General features: G+C 39.0%; 1 protein-coding gene across 1 annotated transcript in view; it reads right to left on the minus strand.

Moving 5' to 3' along the window:
* Window positions 1-5,743: 5,743 nt before the first annotated feature.
* Window positions 5,744-23,966, minus strand: part of prdm16 (PR domain containing 16) — a 177,190-nt gene continuing 158,967 nt past the window's right edge. Inside the window, exons 5-17 of the mRNA XM_079239817.1 lie at window positions 20,548-20,650; window positions 16,782-16,983; window positions 16,511-16,676; window positions 16,187-16,340; window positions 14,088-15,738; window positions 13,871-13,958; window positions 11,913-12,085; window positions 11,723-11,800; window positions 11,387-11,556; window positions 10,214-10,385; window positions 7,267-7,524; window positions 6,573-6,753; window positions 5,744-5,898 (exon numbers count right to left, since the gene is read on the minus strand). Coding sequence (XP_079095943.1) covers window positions 5,764-5,898; window positions 6,573-6,753; window positions 7,267-7,524; window positions 10,214-10,385; window positions 11,387-11,556; window positions 11,723-11,800; window positions 11,913-12,085; window positions 13,871-13,958; window positions 14,088-15,738; window positions 16,187-16,340; window positions 16,511-16,676; window positions 16,782-16,983; window positions 20,548-20,650 — 3,531 coding nt within the window. The 3' untranslated portion in view covers window positions 5,744-5,763. The remainder of the gene's footprint in view (window positions 5,899-6,572; window positions 6,754-7,266; window positions 7,525-10,213; window positions 10,386-11,386; window positions 11,557-11,722; window positions 11,801-11,912; window positions 12,086-13,870; window positions 13,959-14,087; window positions 15,739-16,186; window positions 16,341-16,510; window positions 16,677-16,781; window positions 16,984-20,547; window positions 20,651-23,966) is intronic.

A 23,966-nucleotide genomic window follows, 5' to 3' on the forward strand; every position in this document is an offset into this window, starting at 1 on the left:
GCATCGGAGACAAACACACCTTGAAGGTTCTTGTGTTTGGAAAGATATACATTGTATGAGGCAAAAACATAAGCAAAAGACCAAAAAGCTTTCCAGTGTGGAAATATTCTGAAAGTACTAAACTGGTTGGTGGAGCTTGTTATCTCACATCTGTCTTTAAGTGATGAAGTACAAAGGAAAAGACCATTTTTGAGGAAGCAGAGACATGGAATACTTTGTCCTATCCTATCAGATTCTAAAATATGTGTTTTCAAATAAGAGGACAGTGAAGGAACTATAATATGCTTGATTTGTCATTCTTTGCACAGTAGTTATTGAATGGATGTGCAGCTGATGTAAAATTATTTAGATATACTTAAAAAGATAGAGAAAAACACTTCTTCTGTTCATATTCTCATGTTCAAATGACCACTGCAACAGCTACATTCAACAACCTACACGTAAGTCCATTATGATATTTATCTTTATGTGACTTCTTTTTTTTTTAGGACAAGTCCAAAAAAATGCATCTTGTCGTCTGCACCTTTGTGGATTTAATATAATTCTCTCAATAATTTTGCTAACACAAATAATAAAAAATGCATTTTAGGCTGAAATGAATGGAAATTGCAAAGTTGAACTCTAAGTTGACACTTAGAACAGAGATTTTTTTTCCATTGCTGTTTGTGGTCTGCTCTTTTTCCACTGCTGAACTTCATACAGTCTGACAGTGAAATTACTGGACATTTAAAACAAACTGTGTTAGAGGGAAGGGAACCAGGAAATATCTACATACCTGCAAATATGTCTCCCATGCTGTGTTGAGGGGAATGAGTACCTCATTGGCTGCACATTGGCTGTCAAAGTACTTGACAAAGAGAAAATGAAAGTGTGATTCTTTACAAAGAGACATAATAATTACATTTACACACAGGACAAGTCATCAGTCTATTAAAGGGCTAACACTCACACTCAGAGTAACCAACTAACCTAACATGCATGTCTTTGGACGGTGGGTGTATGCTGGAGTACCCAGAGAGAACCACCACATGCACATGCTTCACACAATAAGGCCACTATTCAAAAGGCTCAAACCAGCAACCTTCTTGCTGTGAGGCTACAGTGCTGACCACTACACCACTGTTCACATGCATTCCCACAAACACTCACAATGCTTCTAACCTTAATACAGGTACTTAGATTCAGATATTTTAATTATTAATTAAATTTTTTTTCAATTGAGAAGTCTGATAGACATTAGTTACATGACTGGATGGACTGATTGCAGTAATTGAGAAAAAGCAAAAACCATTAAAAAAAAGAAAAAATATGTACCACAGCGTTTTTCACTGCCCCAGTAAGAGGAGCTTTAAGTTCTACATCTTGGTAACCTGGAGATGTTTCATGCTTCAAGTGCTGCTTTGTTAAGAAATGAAGAGCACGTTTTCACTGCATATAAAAGTCAGTCTTCCCACTGTGGATTTACTGCTAATTGTGTTACATAGTTATTAGAAGTTGATGATGTTGTCTTTTGCATCTTTGGGTTAACTTATCGATTTATGACAGCAATGATCACTATACAACCCTTAGTAATCATTTGTTTTTCACTTTGTGAACAACAAACAGGATGCAGTGTGGTGCACAAAATGGAGCAGCATATTATACTCAGTAATGCATCAAAATGAGAGGTTTAATTAATTTTTATTTACAGTCTTTGTATATTTGCATCAAGAGGGCTCAAAAAGGACAAGTAATGAAAAAATTCTTTGAAAAAAAAATCTTTAAAATGCAGAAACCCAACTCAAAATTCTATAATGCTTGACATTACCTATTTAAAAACATTTGCACCTTAACCCAGACAAGCTATTTAAACCAACATTGTGTCTATTTGATTTTGTTCCCCTTTTGGCTTTCCCCCTGAAGGTGTCGCCAGAGCAAATCATCAGTTTCCATCTACAGTCAGTACAGAAGCCCCATGTGCACAGTTGTATCCATTTACATTGCTCTTCTTTCCTGACGCAACCCTCGGCAGTTCTCCAGGATGAATAAAGTAAAAATCATAACAATCATCATTGTAAAATTTTAAACTGAATTACCTTTTCTTCTAGTGTAAATAGCCCAAAAGAATTGTTTCAATGTTTTGTGCAGAAAGTTAAGCTTTCGAATGTTTCGAATATGATCATGCAGTGTTGTTGCTTTTTTTTTCTATATTTGTGAAAATAAAGCAAAAGGAAAGAATAAAATTAAAAAAACAATATAGCTTAAAATAGTGATTAAATTGGAGGTCTCAAACCACACATTTAGGATTTGGGATTAGTTCTTTTTTTTATAACTTCTAAAAAATCCCTGCTACATTACACTACTTTTATGAGCTTGATTAAAACATCAACATTATCAGACATTCAAAACCCACATTTATTCAGTGCCATATGACACGGTGCAAGAAAAAGCAGCCGATTTGCACAATTGAGAAGTTGGAACCCTTTAATGCTCATAATGTTCTCTTTAAAGAGGAGAAAATGATGTGGTCCATGAATAGATCTAGGAAAAAGGAGTTTCTGTGTGGAAAAAAAAATCATGTTCTCCTAGTTGATAAATACACAGAGGACAGCTGCTGTAAAAAGCACACAGGTTTTATTGCATATCAATTTCATGTATAAATTCTTCATAGCATTGGAAAGATTACATTTGGTATACATTGCTATTCTACAGAATTAACATCAGAGTCATATCTTTTCAATGAAATTTCTCTAAAGTACATCTGCAATAATCACAAGCATCAAAAGAACTGCAATTTCAGAATTGTTCAATATTATTCTACAATCCTTTATTGTTTTTCATTATGTCTTTTCACACGTCTTTTCTATGTCTTTAAGAATCTGCCCAAACATCTGTAAGGCAGTCAGAACTTGAAGTCAAACCTACTAACCTAACCACATGTACAATAAGTGCATCTACGGATTTCTTTTTTTTTTCTTTAATTTTTTTTTTTTGATTTGATACACATTTCACAAATGGACATCATTATGACTGCTAAACACATCATGCACAACAACTTTTTTTTGTTTGTTTTCAATAAACATAACAGAGGCGATATACAACTCAGATTTAAACAAAACAAGCACCATCCATTTAAACCCATAGTTTTCATTGATTTTTTTTTCTTCAGACAAATGCACCATTGTTTTTCATTCTTTTAAAATACTATACAGTTAAAAAGAAACAATGTATATTTTTACTTTTTCCTGTAACAGTGGGGGGGAAACAGCAACCATGTTCTATTATGCTGAAATATATTTCAGTGACCATCTGCCAGAATACTGTCTGAAGTTGGCAAAATGGAATACTTCAATGCCTTCAACTCATTTGCGTTACACAGCGCACACTTATTACAGTAGTCCGTGACATGAATTACTACATAGTGACCCAAGTCTTTACATTTTGTAACCACAAGCTGGAAAACAATGTGTTTACCATGAATGGAATCTCATTCAGTAGAATTGTAAAAAGACTCCTGTCTTTAGATAAAAAAATGAGATGATGCAGCAGTCCCAGCATCCCTACCACTTGCTGTCGGGAGGAAAAATTACAGTGCTTCTGTCTTTCTAATCTCTCCATGTTAAGCCCACTCGGCCACCCATTGAAAAGTTAGAACAACTGAAAAATGTATCTGTGTTCTTATTCTACCAAGAGACCGAAGCCTGATCAGTTTTTGGCCTGGACCCACGTGGTTTAAGTGCTAGTTTGAAAATACAGCATCAGGCCTGGTTTTGAAAGTTTGCGTGGAGGAACAGTGATCAACAATGCTAACCTCCACCTCCCACAACTATCTACAGTAAATTACACATGCCATCCATGACAGAGCTACGTTTTTGGATCACATGGAATGGACTTTCAGTATGATCTCAGAAGATGAACAGGGAAGTTAGTTGAAATATTGTCAAGTGTTTTAATTGTCTCCATCTAGAATCAACTAGACATTTTTATTTTACACGTTTAGATAGACCGACCAGCAGAACTATGATGTCCATTTTAATGTTATCCAAGGTTTTGGTGTCATGAGCGCTTGCCTTTCTCTTTGTGTAAGTGGTGAGTCTATCATGTATGTCATTTGTGATTGTGTGCTTTCAAAGTTTGGACCATGTACAGTAAAATCAAACAAATCATGCGATGAATAAAAGTTGTTGGTTACACTACAGGTAATGAATGCCAAACAGTAAGAAAAGGGAGCTTAATGTAGCAGAAATTCAGATTCAAAAGTGACAACATAATGCCATTTTACTGACATTCAGAGTGAAAGTCCTCCAATTCTGACTCCAGATAGTTTAGTTAGATCAATTAGAACAAGATGTGTTCAGCATCCTGGGCAAAATTCTAAAAGTGAAACAAATAATAAATGACTAAACACGTTGGGACACTTCAATGCCAGACAGGATTCTAAAACTAACTACAGCCATCTGTCACTATAAATAACAACAATTTATTTCATGGGGTGTTTCCATTTTGGCACACTAACCTGTCAAAACCAGAGATTCAGAATCTCCTCTGGGTTTTGATGGTGATCATTCCTTCAAGAAAAGAGGGATTAAAAAAAAAAAGACTTTTTTCTTCATTTTCACTCCTCCAGTCATGACAAAAATGACAAAAATAAATACATACACACATTTCTGAAATCAAACATATAAGAACATAATAGGGAAAGAAAGAAAAAAAATTACAACAAATGCAAGCCCCTTGGAAATGAAATGATTGTCAGAGAACAAAACATTTTCTACGGGTTATTTGGCACATACCACTCCTACTATGCACATCTAGGTTATCATTATTATTATTATTTTTACATCATATGACATTATCATACAATTTTGGTCCTTCTCTAAAATAATTATATTAATAATTTAGCACTGTGGTGCCTACAAAGAAATACTGTGGTATCTAACATGAAGGAAACTAAATAACAAATGATGATGTGATAAATAGAGGAACCCCCCCCCCCCCCCCCCCCCCATATTTTTATGCATGATTAAAGATCTTTTTTAAGTGTGATCAAATTTGGTTACCCATTACAATGACTAGTGGCCCAGATAGCTCATTAAAAAACAGAACATTTGAACATTGGACATCATTCTTCATGTAATCACTGAAAAATCAATAGTCTACTGGATCTGACTATTCAGTGTGCTGCTGTTGCTGATTCTGCAATTAAAACTGCAACAAAATCAGTTGCCCATGATTGGTGGAGGAAAACTTCAATAGAATTTTGCACACATCCACTCGTCTTGCTCAAACAGTGCCACCTTGTGGACTTGCAATGCCATAGCTACAATGTTTGTCGTAGCCATTGAACACAGACTTTAGAGACGTGTCATTAGGTGTCTTTATGAGAGCCTTATTCAGCGTGTCTGTGACGATGCATTGAGCCTTGTGCACTTATGGAGAATTCAGAGTTATGCAGAGTTTCAATGCTATTGAGAAGCATTCATGGTGTCCTTCACATCGACAGGAGCATAGCAGTGCTTTCTCTTGGACAGAGTCTTGCAGGACCCCTCACTTGGGGACAATCTTTGCTTCCTTTATCTCTTTCACACAAACATACAAACAGGTGAACACACACATAAGCGCTCAAACTCATTCTCTCTATCTTGAATGTATGTGACAATGAATTCCTCTCCGGCCGCCACATCTTCCCATTATTTCATGTCCATCCTTTTTCTAGTTTCTATCCATTTCTGAAACTAATGTTCCTCATACTCTTCCTCCCACCTTCTCTCCATCTCTCTTTGTCTAGATGTGGTTGAGTGGGTGAAAGCTGCTCGTCTCAGACGGTCCACCTCCCAAGCTCAGCCAAGCGTCCAGAGAGTTCTGGGAGGGCGCGTGCAAAGGGTTGTTCTCTGAGAGAGACAGCATCATTGCATAAGCCTGCACCAGAAAAAAAAGGGGACTTTTATTAAAAAAGAGAAACAGCAGAGTTCAATATATAAACATTTGTTTAGTAATATTTGTTGACAGAGTCAACACTTGGTTGTTTCGACAGTGTGTTTGTGTCCTGAAACATTTAGTCATGGCAGTTTTTTGGCAATTGCCATGCTTTGTTTTTGTTGTGCATTTTTTGTCTGTTTTTATGTTTTGCAGCTTTAACTGAAATGCTGTGCTCTTGGTTCTAATGTTGTGATCGATAACATATTTTATGACAACTGCATCTTCTGTTTGTTGTGTTTAATTAACTGTTAGTGTGTTTTTGACAAATTTGATGCAAATTTGATGTGTTTTATCAAGTGTTGCCAAATTATGTGAATTGTGAATGATAGTTGTGCCATAAATATGTCATATTTTCTGTTATATTGTTGTGTTCTGTGAGGTGTTTTTGTGTTTTGCACCAGTGGGTCACTGTAGTACTGGATGGCATGGAAAAGAAAACAGCAGGTAATAACTTGTTTGTCATTTAATTGAGTCGAACAAGGTGCTCTTTCCCTGCAGTTGAAGCTATAAAACGGAGGATCCATCACATTCTTCTGCATTGTTTTAGATGGATGTCAGAAAAATATGTTTTTCTTCCCCCTACACATTGGACAATCCCAAAGCTGGTTACATACCTGGGTTTTAGCCTGTCTGTATAATGTCTCTTTCAGTGCCTCAGATTCTAGGGAAGTGTTAAATATGTCTTTAACATCAAAGGGCTGCTCGTCACTGGTTGCTTTACGTAAACCATCCAGGCTCTTGGGAAAGCTGGGCAGACCCTCCAGGTCCAGGAGAGAGCCCTCCTCCTCTATACACCTGGACACCAAGGCATGGATGGATGGCAGAAAAAAGGGGGTACAGATGTGTCGGTTTGAGGATGGATGGATAAACAGATGGAACAATAGACAGGGGTGGGACAGATGGAGAGTTAGTGCCATTTAGGAAGCACAGAAAAATAAAGGTTGAAATAAGGATGAATGTAATGTGAAGTAAAGAGAAAAAGTACGTGTGATTAATAAAATGTTAAACAGGTAGAGGGAATAAATTGAAAGAGGAAAAAGGGATTGAAAAGAAAACAAAGCTACCAGAAGCTAAAAGTAAAACCCTTTTTTAAAAAAAATCTGTTTTTTGGAGCACTTGAAGGGAGTCTTCACGTTCAGTTCGTTATTCCTTTCTAACCTGCGCAGTATATAGGCCGTCTTTGGCATTATGTTATAAATGAAGTAGCTAAAAGTGGAAGTTTGTGTCAAACACTATTTTAAGAGATAAATTGGTCAGAATGTAACTGCTGTATTATGTTTTACTTAGTCCGATTGACAAAATACACACCTGCGAGTGTGTTCATAGCTCATTGCTAATGGGGCTGTTTCCGTGTCCTCCTCTTCTTCATCTTCCTCATACACTCCTGCTGTAACGGGAGATGGAGACTCCGGCGCATCATCATGTGACTTCTCCGTCAAGCTGCCTTCTTCTTCCTCCTCATCGTCACCCTCCACTTCCTCTTCATCCTCCTCAAGCCCCTGGAGTCCTAGCTTGGAGTTGGACAAACTGTGGCTGGGTGGGTGCTCCTCGTCAGGCTGGTCTGACCTGCAGGGGTCACAATAAGGACGGCAGGTTTATTACAATGACCTTTCAGTGATGGAAGTAAGCTTTCAGATATGACATTTTATTTATCTATCTGTTGTGTGGTAGCTACCGCATCTTTCTTTTGGGAAATGACCTTTTTAGGAAAAAAAATATAATGGCAGTATGAAATTCTCTTTCAGTTTCCAGAAGAAATTAAGAATAAGAGTGAGTCGTCTGCTCATCCAATAAGAAAGAGCAGGAGAAATAAGACAATCAATCTAATTTATGAGCAGTATAAGAACCATGGTCTTAAAGAGACATGTGGAATAAACAAATTACAGGATGCTAAATATCTCTTTATACATTTCATTCATTTCATACATATGGTCTATCATCACTTGACAGGCCTCATTTGGCCATTTAAATTCCTGCATTCTCTGTGTAATTATTTACTAACAATAATCAAAACATGACATGGATTTCTTGTAGTTTGAGCATTATGCTCAGTCTGGCCCTGGATGGTTGTGACCATTTTCTAAACATCTAAAGGCATGACTCATCCCTCAGAGAGAGAAACATAAATAATCTGATGACAGCAAGAACAGTCCAACTCCAGTGTCCACACAAACAACACGGGTGCTGACAGTCTGCCTGGAGCACTTTTCAAACGGCCCACATATGATTAATTGGCCAGCGCCTCACTAACAGAGCAGGAGATGGTGTGCCTCAGACTGGGTCCGTTGCAAACCTCTACACTCTGTAATGGTGGAACATAGTCTGTGTGACTGAGGGAAGATGTCGGCTCAGTTGCAAACACGCTATCAGCACAGTACCATTATGGCCTGCCATCTGTACATTTTCCAGTCTACGCCCCAACAAACCCAGCTCCCCACTCCATCAGCTCCTGACCACGATGTCATGGCTCATGATATCATTTCCTTTGGGATGGCAAATTTACCCCTTCCATTTTTTTTGCCACACCATGGACATTTATCAAATCAGACAGGATTACCTCTGGGAAAGAGTGCACAGGGACAGGATTGGGTCACACAGAGTGGGTGGGTGAATGCAGACAGAGGGACTTTTGGAGGGGGAGAAAGTTCCTCTCTTTCAATCTAGATTAAATATCACCATAATCAAATTGCAGAGCCAGTTGGTGGGGAAAAAGTCCATGCCTGTGAACAGGGATGGAAGCGTAGCTCTGACTTGGGGGCCCTGGGTTTTGTCATTTAGTCTAAACACGTCAGTTGGGTGTTTGTGTTAGTGGGCTGGGGGTATGGGCACAACGGGTGGATTGGGGGAAGAGCTCAATCATCAGTGGATCTCTGAGATAAATGCCTCAATCGGACTTCCCCTCAGGGCCCAAACTGCCAGATATTGTAGCCCAGTCCCAGACAAGGAACCAACTCCAGTTGAAGTTTTATCCAGCTATAAAGCTCAAGTTATGGTCTGAGGATTATGGTGTTGAGCCGGCAAATACTTCCTCGGCTTCTAACACGGCAGTGCTGAAAACAACTACACGAGTACCTTCTAATCATCGTTTGAAACTTCTCAGAGCAGCGATGTTGCTTCAGCATCATCAGCAATATGCTGGAAATATGTTTGAGTTTTCATGTGAAAACAAAAGCCACCAAGAACTTTAATTTGGACTGGGTATTTTACTTAAAAAGGAATTTTAAGGAGGGGAAACTATCATTATGAGGGTGGTTAAGAGTGATTACACATTGTCATCCATGAATGTCTGTTTGTGTTCAGCATTTGACTTCAGTCACTCAGAGGAAGAACAAACAGCAGGCTCTCTGGTGGAATGACAGAAAGCGTAACACTTAGTCTGAATTACAGATATTAAAATGTCAGGCCAGGTTGTTGTGGATGAGACTTAGTATTGATCCCAGATGGCAGAGGGGCCCAATTGCGACTGGGTCTGCTGGCCATAATGTGTGTTGACAAGGTGGAGGGGGAAGAGGCAGACAGAAAGTGAGACTACCAGAAAGGAATTCACAGTAAGAATGAAAGAGAAGGAGATAGTATGTAAATACATCGAAAGAAGCCAAACCACTGAAATACAGAGAAAACATTTCATCCTTCTTTTTATTTTTCTTCCTGTCTGAAACGTCTGAATATTACCCTAAATAGGCTAGATACCAATACAAAAAGCATTTCCGGACTATGAGCAGGGAAGCTGAGCTTTCCATCCACAGACCAAACCTTCTCTAAAAGACATTATAGAGAGGATGGAGACATGCAGAAAACTGGGGAGGAAGATGACACAGCTGGTTAAAAAAACAATAAAATCCTAGGAAAACAAAAACATAATCCAAACAATTATAACATCCTTGGAAAAAAAATCAATGTAGTTTTGTATTTGTTTAACAATTGTTAGGCATGTTTTAGCCACTGGGGAGCATTGCATGCTAAGTGCTTACATTTATTATAGATAGAGAGAAGGGAGAGGTGGCTGGACACCTAGAAGTCCAATTGTTTATCTTTTTTAAGTTTTAACTTTCATCTATTTTATATCTTAAACAAGATGCCCTGAATAAAGAAAAATATATCAAAATGTTTTATGGATATTTAACCAGCTCCTTCAGTTGTTGGAAAGATTCATTCCAGATAAAGCTAGACTCTGCCTCAGAGATCAAATCACCTTAAGTCTTGTCAAACCTCTTACAAATGGAATTTGATCCTCTTGAGTGTGTTTTTGTCTTACCTCTTATCTGTAGAGCTGGAGGCCTGGTTCATCTCACTGTTGGAAATGAAGTTGCGGATTTCTGAGAAGTACGAGTCCTCCTTCTCGTCCAAAAGTGCATGATTGTCTGGCTCGGAGTTTGGAGAAGAGATGGTAGTTCCTAGAGTGGAAAGCATCCCAGACTGTTGGCTCACTGTTGGGAAAAGCACCCAGACATTCACATGCATGCACACACACCAGTCATACATACACACAATTAACAAAACACACAAGCATAATTAGTTTGATAATAGTAAGTTGTACACCATGGAGTTTAAGGAAAATAGAACTATTCTGCTGTCTAGTCACATTGTGATGTATTCAGAAACTATGATTGCTCTTTTTAAAAGCTAAAACTTGATGAAATTGTTTTTTTTTAAAAAAAACCCCACATCTTAATATATAAAAGAATACCACAAACAGATACTACACTTATCCTTCCTGCAGATGCATTTGATCAGAAAAGCTGTTTACTGACAGCACACAAGTTAACACTCACAAAAAACTCACATAGATAGGATCACAGTGAGATATTGCTAGACTGAACTTCAAGTTAACTTTAAAGTTCACGATTAAGCCTCATTTAAATTTTCAAAATACAAATAAACAGTTTCAATTTGGGGGTTTTAACATAGTCCAACAAACTATTTTGCTAGCATGTGACATTCAGTCTTTTTGTTAGTTGTTTGACTGAACTGTATGCTACTTCACACTCAAATTTGACTTATTGGGGATCAATATTCATGAGCTGCTTATCATTGAAATGATTTTTAAACAATTGTGGTCATTTGTATTTTATCTGTGAAACACTTCTGAAGATGTTGTTACAACTGTAAAACATTTGTGAAGATGTTTACACTCAAACATGTAATTATTCATTTTAAAAAGTATGTGTTCCAGCCATAATTGGTAGCCTGGCTTGATACAACAAGTCTGTTTTATACAGTAGCAAGGGAAAACAAGGTTCCTTTTTCACTTTGAATCATTCACAGTGCTAAGCTAAACATTTATCTAAGTGATGATTAAAAATTTCCAGCTGGATGATGTGGGCCATTTCTTATTCCATCCATGAACTAAACAGTCCCTGTGTACTGCATTCAGTTTGCTCTGCTGCAGTGTTGTCAGAGAAAACAGGCACAGATGTTGCAGACTGACCAGGAATGTTCTCATGCTCATGCTTCTTGAGATGGCGGTCGAGATTGGTTTGCTGACCGAAGCAGCGATTGCACAGGTGACACTTGAAGGGTTTCTCTTTGTTATGGATGTTGCGGACGTGGCGTTGCAGATTGGATGAGATGCTGAATGAGCGGTCACAGTATTTACACCTGCCAAAGCAATAAAAAGTAATGATTAGTTCTTTTATTATTATTATTTGTTTGCTTTGTTTCTTCCTCAAAAAGTAGGATAGCAAATCAATTTATAAAAGGAACATATATGTTTACAGATTTTTGAAATTTTGAAATAAAACTGAACTGGAACCCTTTTCAGTACCTGTAGGGTTGCTCCCCTGTGTGTGTTCGCAAATGTCTGGTGAGATTTGCTGAACGGGGAAAGATTTTCCCGCAGTACCTGGAGGGGAGAATAGACAGTAAGAATAAAAATTGTGAGTGAAAAACAGAACACATTTTATCATTACTGTCAACATTTGACTAACACAACACTGGCAACATGGGGAACTAACCTGCAGGCATAGCGTTCCTTGCCTTTCCGAAGGATGGCGTCTGATAGGGAAGGTGGTGGTGAGCGAAAGTTGAACAGTGGATGAGCCGAGTGTTGCAGTGAATTGGGCGGCGTGTCCAGTTTTAGCGCACCAAAGCTTTCAAGCTTCTCTGTCATATTTTCCATGGCTGACATCTTGAAAATTGCAAAAGATAAAAAAAGTCAGTGGGAATCAAGAAATTTTGTCTTAAGATATCAGAATAGTAATTACATAATGTATGGATGCGTGTGTAAAATAGTAAAGAAGTGCAAACAAAGATATAGTATTAAAAAAAAAAAAAACAGAGCGAGGGAATAAGACCAAGCGCGGAAGCTTTGAGGAAGCAGCATATCAGAGATTGGAATTGTTTGTACTAAAAGCCAGTCACCTCCCTGACCTCTAACACATTCACAAATGCTCGAGCACAATTCCTCCAGTGCCCCCCCTCCATATAACCTCAGCTCCAACTAATGCTTTGTTCTCAACCTCTTACCTTCTTCTGCCAAAACTGCTGTTTCAGGCTGGCCAGCTGGCTAAATGAGACATTCAAGAGCCATGATTTGAGCAGTACAATATAGTTTGTGATACCCCCAACTGATAGCTGCTTCCCTTCCCCTAGAAGCTTGTGAACAAAAGGGAACTGGCTATGTAGGAGTTTATTTGCCAAAAACAGCTTACATCCTTCCTTTTTTTTTTTTTAGTGAATACGGGATGGGAGAGACACAGGGACAGACACTCTGTCGCAATGTGTTTATTCGCAGTCTGAGAACTGGTGCAGGGGAGCTTGCGTGATTCCGTCATGAGACTGAATTAGAGGTGGTATTGTGTTTGAATTTCTGGGAGGATCACAACTGAGACATTTTGATATGAGATGTTTTTACATGGAAGCCAGCAAAAACATTTGATCCAGGGTGTAGCAATTAGTTATGAGATGATGCCTTTGCAAGGCAGCCAAGAGAATGCCTGTTTGAGGCTTAGATTGTAATCACTCTATGATGAATAACACAGTGCTTAATCAATTATTATTTCTATTACAATTGTGGGCACACAACTAAGCACTTGAAACTAGGCGATACAGCACAATTATTGACCTGCTAATTAGATGTATAAAATACTCATATGTGTTATTTCTTATACGCAAATGCAAATCTTTATAAATTTAAATGTTTGCATATACACCGGTTGTGTGTATTGCAAAGAAATGGTTGATAGAGCACACAGATTTCCAGGTCAGATTAAACCATTTCCCAAACGACAGCCCCCCATTCTCCAGGACACAAACACAGGATGTCCTTGATGGACATGGTGCTATTATCTAGCAAGCCAGTCACAAAGAAAAGAAAAAAAAAAAACAGAAAAAAAACTTGGAGGCAGTTGACTTATTAGCTAGTGTGTGGGCTCCCAGTACATAAAACAATGCCACAACTAAGATTAGCATGGCCAAGAGAGGCAGTTTGTTACAATTCAAACACTTATTATTCTGTGTGTTATTAATACTATCATTCCTTGTAATCAAGATTTGCAGAGGTGGGGACAGTCTGGGGACATCAAACAATGTGACTGATTATCAAAGGGCCTGCAGTAATAGACTGTCTTCTGGAAAAAAAGGTAGAATTGAAGAGGTACACAGGCGCCATTTCGTAAACAAAGGAAAAAAAAATCATACAAAACCCTTGAGAAAATAACAACACAGTGGAATGATTGCACAGAAGACCTTATCAATTCAAGTCACAGCAGCGTGGGAGGCAGGAATGAGGGATTTTCACATAACATAGTTTGAAAATAACAGCAAATACCACATGGGAATAATCTGCATGCAATACCTGAGGGTCCACTCCTCTTGGTGTTCCCTTGCTGTAGTTTTTGTTCAAAATGAACAATTCCCTATTTCTACTCAAGAGTAAACAAAGTGCCTTCTGTGATTTGACATACAAGTTTACCTGTGGATGGAAGAGTGGTGGTGAAGGCCTGAGGAACTTCTCCTTCAGAGCTCCTACTGGGTCAAGGAGCTTCCTCTTCTCCACCCTGCTGGACCAACAACAAGGCAGAGGGTTACGTACCAAGGTCAGAGTTTGCTTTAAACCCCAAATCTTTTTCATGCTGGTTATGTGAAAATAGCAGAACTTTGATCTTTTGGACTAATTGGTGCTGAAATACCTGTAGATAGGGTCCATGAAGAATGCTGAGGGCTTGGCGTAGTGCAGGGGTGGTGGTTGGTGCGGCTGTGCCTGTGGCTGCTGGTGCTGATTGATGGAGGATTGGTGCAATGTCTGCGGGTGAGGGTGTGGAAAACCAGATGGAACTTCGTCTTTAATAGATGCTCCTTTTAAAGCTCCATAGATGTGGTTCTTTCGATTCTGAGTCTCAGCTGGCACACCATTATGACCACTGCGGTTCCTGCTGCCAATGCTGAGGTCCAGTGGCTGTTCTTCACTGCTAGAAATTGCTACAGGTCCACTACTGCTCCCAGTACTGCTGTTAGGGTTTGATGGGTTTATTGTTGGGGTTGGAGGAGTTAACTTGACCTCGTTGGGTTTTGTGGTGAGATCAAATGGAGACTCAACAGTGGGAGCAGGAGCTGCAGGGGAACTTGAAATCATCTTGTGCAGCTGCTCTCGAGGGGACTTAGGTTCAGGCTTATAGAACATACTTGGATTGAGGGTGCCTCGGTCAGTGCTAAAGGGATAAAGGGAGTTGTGAAAGTTGGGCAGGAATTGAAAAGGAAACATGGAATGGTAGGGCAGTGGACCCATCTTCTTCTCTTGATGAAGTCCAATTAAACCTGGACCAAAATATTTTTCAGCAATAGAAGCAATGGCTTTGATGGAATCAGTTGTGGCTGCATTGGCATTTGTGGTGGTGGGTGGGAGAGCTTGATCGTCCGGTGGAGGGAAGAAGGAGTGCTGGGAGGATGCAGAAGCAAGAAATGGACGATCTATTGAGAGGTTCCCTGAACTAGACACAGCTGACATCAACACACTGTTTGAATCTTCTAACTGGTTTGCTTCTTGGCTTGATACAGTACCAGACGGCTTCCTCTTTTTGCCACTACGTTCACGTTCACTCTCTCCTTCACTCTCGAGGTCAGATCCATCACCTGAAGCGGTACCAGTGGTAGTGTCCAAATCTGTCCCACTCGTGGTATTAACATCTTCAAGGTCGCTACCGTCAGACATTTCTGCCATCTTAGATTTAGGCTTGGCTTCCCCACTCGAAGACAAATCAAGTTTGTTCTCTTTTTCTTTGTCTTCCAGCTGACTTGAATTGTTAACTCCATTGCTGTTTGTGGAGCTAACAAGAGACAGAGGAGGGACATCTAAGGGACTCCGAGGAAGTTTCACTTCCTGACTGCTGTTGCCCAGTGGGCTCTTTATCAGTGGACTAGCAGGTAATAATGGTGGTCGGGGATACAGTGAAGGAGGGAATATACCTGGGAATCCATGTGGGAGGGATGGGAAGCCATGGGGTCCTGGAGAAAAGGGCAAGCCAGCATGAGGATGAGGTCTTGAGGGAAAGTAGTCAGTGAAGCCTAAACCTGATTGGTTCAGACCTGGAAGGTGGGGATGGTGGGACTTTGCTTTAGCCATGATGGGGCTGGAGCTCATTGGGATGCCAGGGTTAAACATCCCTGGTGGAGAGCCATAATGGTTTTTGCCCTCACAAAAGCGACGGTGCTTGTTAAGGGAAGAGGTAGTGCTGAACAACTGCCCGCAGTCCTTACACTTGATCTGGGTACGGCAGTCAGCATGCATACGCTTGTGGCGGCAGAGATTGGAGAACTGGGTGTAGGATTTGTGGCACACCTCGCCTGGGGGAGCAAAAACACAAAGCCCATCAGGGCCTGGTTAAACCCATTTTAACACTGTCACTAACTCTTTATACCAAATCTGCAGCAACATAACGCAGACTGCTTTAATGCTTTCATTGTATAACTTCAACCACTCATCAAGCAAATCAAAACCACAAAATAATGCTGTTTTCAACTTTAAAAAGTTAGCATAATTAACATACATGAGAAAAATAATTATTTCTTTAGTTAAATTATTTTGCAACTAAAAATATTGCCAGATGACCAGCTTATCATCCTTTTCCTAACTACACAATTAAAGCAATTAATGAGAAAATAGCAATACATATATGATCCCTGGACTTGCATGCTTTGTTCAGATATAAGCCCAATAATAAAGATGTTCAAAAAGCTATTAAATTGATTTTCACGAATCTTGCGGTCATAAACCTCCAAGGCCCTTACTTACAGATAAAGGGTTTGACACTACTGTGGATGTGCTTATGTTGCTTGAGGCCTGATGAAGTGGCAAAGGTCTTGCCACATTCAGGGCATGTGTGGGCCCTTGCACCCACATGCTGGGAGCGGATGTGGCGCTGCAGGTTGCTGGGATCCGTGAACACCTGAAATGTAAAATAATATTATCGTAATAAAATATATGCCATAATTTAAGTTGAAAAATATGTCTTTTAAATGTATAATACACTTTTAGAATGATCAAATTTTTGTAAAAAAATACCAGAGGCCTAAGAACCAAATCAGATATAGCCTGTGTGTCCTGTGCACAACTTACGTGCTGGGTGTGCTGTACCTTATCACAGTTTTCACACTCAAAGCGCTTGCCACTGTCATGTGACATCTGGTGGCGGATGAGGTTGGACTTCCAGTTGAAGGCTTTGGGGCACTGGTCACACTTGTACTCCCTCTCCTCTGTATGAACTATCATATGCTGCCCAAGACTTGATAAAGAAGGCAAAATCAGAGTTGTATAGAATATGAAACAGAGCATGTGTGATAAAAGTGTAATTATTTTTCTAAAAAACACAGAAAGGCAGCTTGTGTACCTGTATTCATTTGGGAAAATCTTCTCACAGTCTTTGCACTCGTGGACAGGCTCGTCGCTGTCCTCGCGTTCCTGTTTGAAGTCCTCCCTCAGTGCGTCAAAGATGGCACCAGCACTGGAGCACGAATACTTCTGATGCCTCCGCAGCTCAAGCGTTGAGGTGAACAACTCATCGCAGTCTTCACAGCGGTACATCTGCTCGTCTGCACACACAAGGATTGATTGAGCATCACCAACTCCAAACCCCCTGGGCCAGTGTCCTGCAGGTTTTAGATGTTGGAGGCTTGTGCAAAACGTGATAACAAGCTTGAATCAGGAGCGTTGTAGGAGGCAAACTTCGAAAACCTGCTCGACAGTGACCCTTAGTGATGGCTGTATATCTGTATGGTGAATGCAATGGTTAATTAGATACTTTTCATATTTGTTACATTGTTTGTTACAAATTGTTCATACATGGAAAATTTACCAATAAAATGCAACATATACAATGTACAGATAAATAACAAAAATAAAACAAGATTTTGCAATAAAAATATCCAATGTCCTCTCCACATAATTTGAGAGTAGCAAACACAGGAGAAAACAATTGTTAGCAAGTAAAGCATTTTAAAGATTATTATAAAAAAATTGGGACCTTTTAATGGAGAACGTTTAATATACTGGCTTTAAAAAAAAAAAAAACACTTTAGGAGACTCACGACAAAACCATCTTGACTACACACAAGCAGTGGAGGCGCTAATTTCCATGACCATGTTTACTAACTCTTGTATGCTGTGTTTTCCCAAAGACGCATCTATTTACAGGAAACTTGAAAAAAAAAATCTATTCTGCCTTAGTAGCAGTTTAAGGAGACTGGTTTTACAAATGTTAAAAGCAATAATCCTGCAATTGACATCCACATAAAAAGAAAATCAATTAGCTGTGAAATGTGGCCTTCATTAACTGAGCTAATTACTTGTTAAACCACAAGTTTGCTTGAGTCTGGAGGTGTAATGGCACACAAGGGAAACAATAGGGGCTGGTCTTCCCCTTCAATGTTGATAACCTTTACAATACTTCTCACCAGCAAGGTCAAATGAATAAAACTTGGAACAGCTATTTCAATAGTAAGTTCCTGAGTCAGATGCCAAGTTCAACATATTAGGGGGAAAGCCCAGTGGAGTGTCTTTGTGTGCATGAATAGACGTGTGTATGTGTGTGTGTGTACTTGTGTTTCTCTGAACACTTTCCAAACTGAATCACAAGAAACAGAGGTAAGCAAAGGCTCGCCGGCGCCAACCCCATGGAGATTTCAGCGCCAACCTGCCATACCCTCCTTGCCATGACCCAAGCAGCACTCGCCTGAGTTGGGCCCTGAGGTCCCCCAACATGCCACACACACCCATCCATCAATTCAAGCTGCACTAAATGAGTTTATCCAAAATGACTTACAGTGCATGGCTCACCTGTTTTCTACTGCATGTGACCGTTTATCCAGCTGGAACTTCTTGGAAACATTAAAAGGGCATTAGTGTAGCAACATCAATGTGCCTAACCTTGGGGAGAAGAGTAAATGACCCTCTGGTCAATGGACCATTGCATTGAGCCCGAATACTAAACTAACTAGCTTGCCTTGACACCAGTGAGCATGTATTTAATTGAAAGTGAATATTTTGCTATTTCATCATTGTGCTTGCAAGTGTAATTTTCCATCCAAGGGTGGAAAATGCATTCAAAAATATTATTAATGTAGAGCAATTTATTGCAGAATTTGTAAAAAAATATTTAGTGCGTGTTGTTAACTCCTCTAGAATCATGAGCATCTTATTGAGGGATGAAAGGAAAGGCCTTGGAGTGTGCAAGTATGTGAGGATGCTCATAAACAAAGGCGCTTGCTTGTGCGTATCAGCGTGCGAGTGTTTTTTTTCACTTAGTCCAGTCTGTGTGGGTGGGGTGGGGGTTATAAAGTGGAGACTAATAGCTCTCTGGGAGACGAAGGGAGGCACAATTATGTGCAGTTTAGCAGCTAATCTGGGAGCATGGGTGAGGTCTCTCGGGACTCCTCAAGTCCTCTACTTCAAATTCCGTCTCAGATAAGCCAGACACAGAGAGCAGTGCTGCACTGCCAAGCTCCCACTCAACCTTGCTACCTCCCTCTGTCTCACTCAAACAAATGCATGGAGGCAAGAACACAAAGCATTCCCACACTGGATGGACTTTTGTCTTTGTGCTTATAATCTGCTGTTCCTAAGTCTTTTCTATTCACAGCGAAGCATCTTCAAGCAATAACCCATGCAAAGCCACATTCTTGGTTCTGACATGCACATTTAGGCAGGTGGAATTTTGTCTGTCTGTCTCCCTCCTATTGTATGTTATGTGAACACTCAGAGATTAACAAAAAAATATATAATTTAAGCCTGTTCCATCTTTGTAACACACAGACAACAGACCAATCTGCTTTTTACAACATAATTAGACTTTTTTTGAGCTGCTGTTTTCTTCTGTTCACTTTGCATTAGGGTCTGTGTACAATTTATGGAATGAGCTGGTGACCTGCAGAACATCTTAAAAACATCCTGTTCTCCCTGCATTACTGATCACAGACAAGTTAAATATTTTCCCATCTTTGCTTTCAGAAACAAACAAAAAAAAACTAATAGCCCTGTTTCTGCTCAAGTGAAGTTTGAGAGCCAAGCTTAGATCTACGTTTAAAACTGTTCTAGCGAAGTTATAATGACATATTCAGTCTGATATACAGAAAAAGGTAGCAAGTCTAGTGTGTTGGGTTACCTACTCAGAGAGAAAAGTGAATGATGGCAGCTAAAAATGAAATGCACTTTGAAAGTAAGACATTTTGCAGACAACCGTCCACAGTAAGGTGTAGCAGAGCACTTAAGCCACTTCTAAGGCAATTTCAAACTAAAAAGAAACACAGACAAGAAAAACAGGCAGACAGACCAGACGGTTAAATAAAAAAATTTAAAAAATCTGTGTGTGTGTATATATATATATATATATATATATATATGTATATATGTGTGTATATGTGTGTGTGTGTGTGTGTGTGTGTGTGTGTGTGTATATATATATATATGTGCGTGTGGCTTACGTGTTATATTTGAGAGAGACAGAGAGAGAGAGAGAAAATATTTTATTAATGCCTCTTATTTCAACTGCCGGTAATATTATTTCCAGGGGTTTCAGTCAAGTTGGAGTTGGAGACCCCCAGTTTAAAGTTTCTTCTTAAACCCCGATGTTTCTGAAACTGGACCGCTGTTTAAAAAAAACTGACAAAAAAAAAAAAAAAAAAAAGAAAATAAAAACAGATATGACGGACGTAAAAATGACCTTTTCTATTAGCTCAAGCGGTTTTTCTTTGCTAAAGTGATGTAATTTTAAACATAATTGTATGGCTGACGAACCCCCCCCGCCCCCTTAATCTTATTGTTCACATAAACTGACAATTGACGCACCAGTGTTCAGCGATCGAGGCCCATGACATTGCAACAAATATATTACAGACACATAGCCTAAATGTCATATTTGCTTCCTTATTGGCAAGACTGGTGACTGATCCAAAACAGGCTTTAATGTGTATTGAAACGGAATTAAATAATATCCTGAAAACACATGGTCCGAATAATTTACATTTCTTGAGGAGGGAAAAATCGTAGACACGGGATTTTTTTTTTTTTTTTTTTTTTTTGTGCTTTGGTCGCAAAAAGCAGCACAGGATGCAGGTTGGAGTTTGTTTAAAATGTGCACTAATGACGCGCATTAATCTTACCTTGTAGGTTAGGTGCCATGGATCCCTCGGGGAAAATACCGTCCTTCATATACACTAAAAGCTCCTCCCCTGCTTCGATGTCCCGGACAGCTTTATAATATATCTGAGGACAGAGAAAAAAGAAAGATGGAAACTTCAAGTCAAAGTCGAAATGGAGACACGATCAAGAACAAGACGGGGAAAAAAAAGTATAAATGCCTAAATAATCCCCCCCCCCAAAAAAAACCCAAACAAACAAACAAACAAAAACAAAATAATAATAATAATAATAATAATAATAATAATAATAATAATAATAATAATAATAATAAAAACAAAAAACAGAAACAAAACAGAAACAAACAAACAAACAAACAAAAAAAAACTCCAGTAGGCTATTTCAGTCTATTTTATTAAACAATAACCCTCAATCGTAATTTCAGCTCAAAGAAAAAAGAAAAAAAACGGAATAAAATTAATTTTCCTCTATGAATTAGTCTTGAAATGATAAGGAAAAAACAGACATTCAAAAACGGAAAATCTAGCAGCAACCCAGACAGTGCAAAACTGTCTGAGAGAAAAGTGAAACCAAAATAAACAAACAGCTCAGCTGCTCTCCTGCAGCAAGTCTGAACACAACGTTTCATTTTCACTGAGGTCATTTAGGCTGTTCAACTTCTGCTGCAAGATAGGTTATTTATTTATTTACCTTATAATTTTAATTTTTTATTGAGAAAAAAAAAACATAATTAGGAAATTTGGTACAATTCGAGGCCATTTATTGCCGAGGCCTTGTAGTTTGATTGGAATCTGCCTGTCAAACTTATTAAATATGTATATTATCTAAAAGCAAATAACTAAAAAGTTTACACTCAATGCTTTACATCTTATAAAGAAGGAACAGTAACAAACGAACAAAAACATTTTAGTTACACTCAAAAAGCCTCATCGCAACCCAGCCACGCTGCCCGAAGATATGATCTTTGAACACATGGGGGCGCTCTGCACCAACTGAAAACGACCACCACAACAAGCACGGAGAAACATTCACACACTTTTACACACAAACGTGAAGCCTTCACCGAGGCTGGTGAGATTAACTCAAGACTTAGTGCGCTGAAGATGAGAGGAGAGAAGAGGAGCAAATCTAAGACAACAAAATTATTATTATTATTATTATTATTATTATTATTATTATTATTATTATTATTATTTACAACAATTAGACATCAAACATATTTTTTGCGGCAGCTTCCCGACACTTTCCGACCTGACCTTTCTTTTCTCCGTGAGACGAAAGAGTTGAGAAAGTTGCGCGGCGCGGCGGAGAGCTTCCAGCTGCAGTAGCACTTCAGTCCCGGAGGAGTTGGCCACACAACCCATAGTAAGTGGACCGCAAGGGGAGAAAGAGAGCGGGACGCAGGAGTGGTCAGGGCTGGGGAGAAAGAGTTGCGGTGCGGCCAGGAGCGCCGAGGACAGTCGGTGATGGTTTTCCTTCAGCCGGATGAACCCGATGTTCCTCCGCAGAGCGACTCTCTAATCTAGTCAGTGAGCGCGTCTTTGTTGATGATGATGAGTCTTTCTCTCTCTCTCTCTCTTTTCTGACTCCCTCTCTCTCTCTCATTAGTGATTCCCTATTGCCCCTTGGTGCTCTCTCAGTTACCCGTCGGCCACTCCTCCTCGTCTTATCTCCAGCCAAAAGGATTGAGGGATCTGCAGGCAGACCCCTCCCCGCATCTCCGATCCCCGCCACCTGATAAATCTATTATTGATTATAATAATGGATAAAGGAGTTTGACAGACTTGCACTCCATCAGGCAGTCTGTAACATGCACACTCAGAAAAAGCAGCCTATATTGGCCTAAAATTTTACTTAAGTTTTGTTCGGAATGAGCAATTGTATTATTTTTGCTCTATACGTCAAAAGGAAAATTTCTGTAACAAACGAAAGTTGGATTAAATTAGACTTGAATTAGTTTATTGGTTAAATCGGGAGCCATAAACTAAAATAAATATTCAGCCCAAATTTGTGTAAAATAAAAGCAGAAAGAATTGTGTAAAAAAAACAAAACTGATTTTCTTAAACATCCACGAGCAAAGGATTATTTTAAAATGCTGTTAATTATCAATATAATTTCTCAGTTTCCCCTAAATTGTTTGAATTGTATCAGAAAAATTACAACAAACAAAATCTGTACAAATATGATGCAAATATGAGCACATTAAAAAAAAAAAATAAAGAAAAAAGCAGTTTCATATTCAAATAAATGAACTTTTTTTTTCTATAATGTATCCGGTATATTTTTCATTCTAAATGGAAGAAATAGTTTAATTTTGTCAAATTAATGATATTTTCACTTCATTTTTCTGAAAATGTCAAATTAAAGCACTGTCAGCAAATATCAAGCTACATTTGTTTTGTTTGATGATGGCAGCCACTTACTAATTAAGAAAATCCTAATTACATTCCTGATTAATATTTGTATGTTGAGAGTATTTTTAAATTGTTGTGTGTGTGTGTGTGTGTGTGTGTGTGTGTGTGTGTGTATTATACAGTGAAGATATTACTCTCAAACATCCCTAACCTCTTCGCTATTCTGTCCAGTGTTAGGGGGACAGATGCCTCATCGATCAATGCCAGCCATAGGGCCTGCAATAATCCGCCTACTCAAGAACACAGACACCCAGACACACACACACTAACACAAAACAGTTGTATGACTTGATGGATCCATTCGGGGGTAGAAGGGCAGATCAAAAAGCATTTGAAAAAGCTCCACTCCAAAAGAGGAAAGATGAAGGGTTGACAAGAAGGTGGACAAGGTTCATCTTCTCTTTAAAGCTCCATCAACTGCCTGCCCAGCACACACACACACACACACACACAAATGCACACACCACACATTGCCCTCCCTCTCTTGCATAATTACAAAAAGCAACTTGGACTTAAAACCACTGAATGGGCTTGCTTACATGCTGGTTTTTGGCAGTTCAGTATTCTAGCTGAATGCGAACTCATTGATTACAATGGACACAGTCACAGACACATTCAGTGGCAACTGTTGATTTGTCTTTTTTCCTTTGTTAATCCATAATTGAAGGGGACCTAATATTGTGTTAGATCAAAATTAGAAGCAAAGTTAGTTGAGAAAAGCTGCTGGAAACATATATGTGCTTGGATGGAGATGTGAATGGCTTTTTACAGAAGCATGCGATACACATTACAATTGCAAGGAAAAACAAAAAAATCCACAGCACTTCTAGCAAATATTGCACCTGGCAGAAATGATAGTGAAGATATACAAACGCTTAATTACAGTATGCTTATATATCTCAGAATTAGTTACAATCGTGTACACATTTGCTCTTCCTACACCATTAATGGAAAAAAAAAAAAAATCATCCGCTTCCTTTTAAAAGGCTACTGTCTACATTTGAAT

Source organism: Telmatherina bonti, assembly GCF_933228915.1.
Source record: "Telmatherina bonti genome assembly, chromosome: 4".
Classification (NCBI taxonomy): domain Eukaryota; kingdom Metazoa; phylum Chordata; class Actinopteri; order Atheriniformes; family Telmatherinidae; genus Telmatherina; species Telmatherina bonti.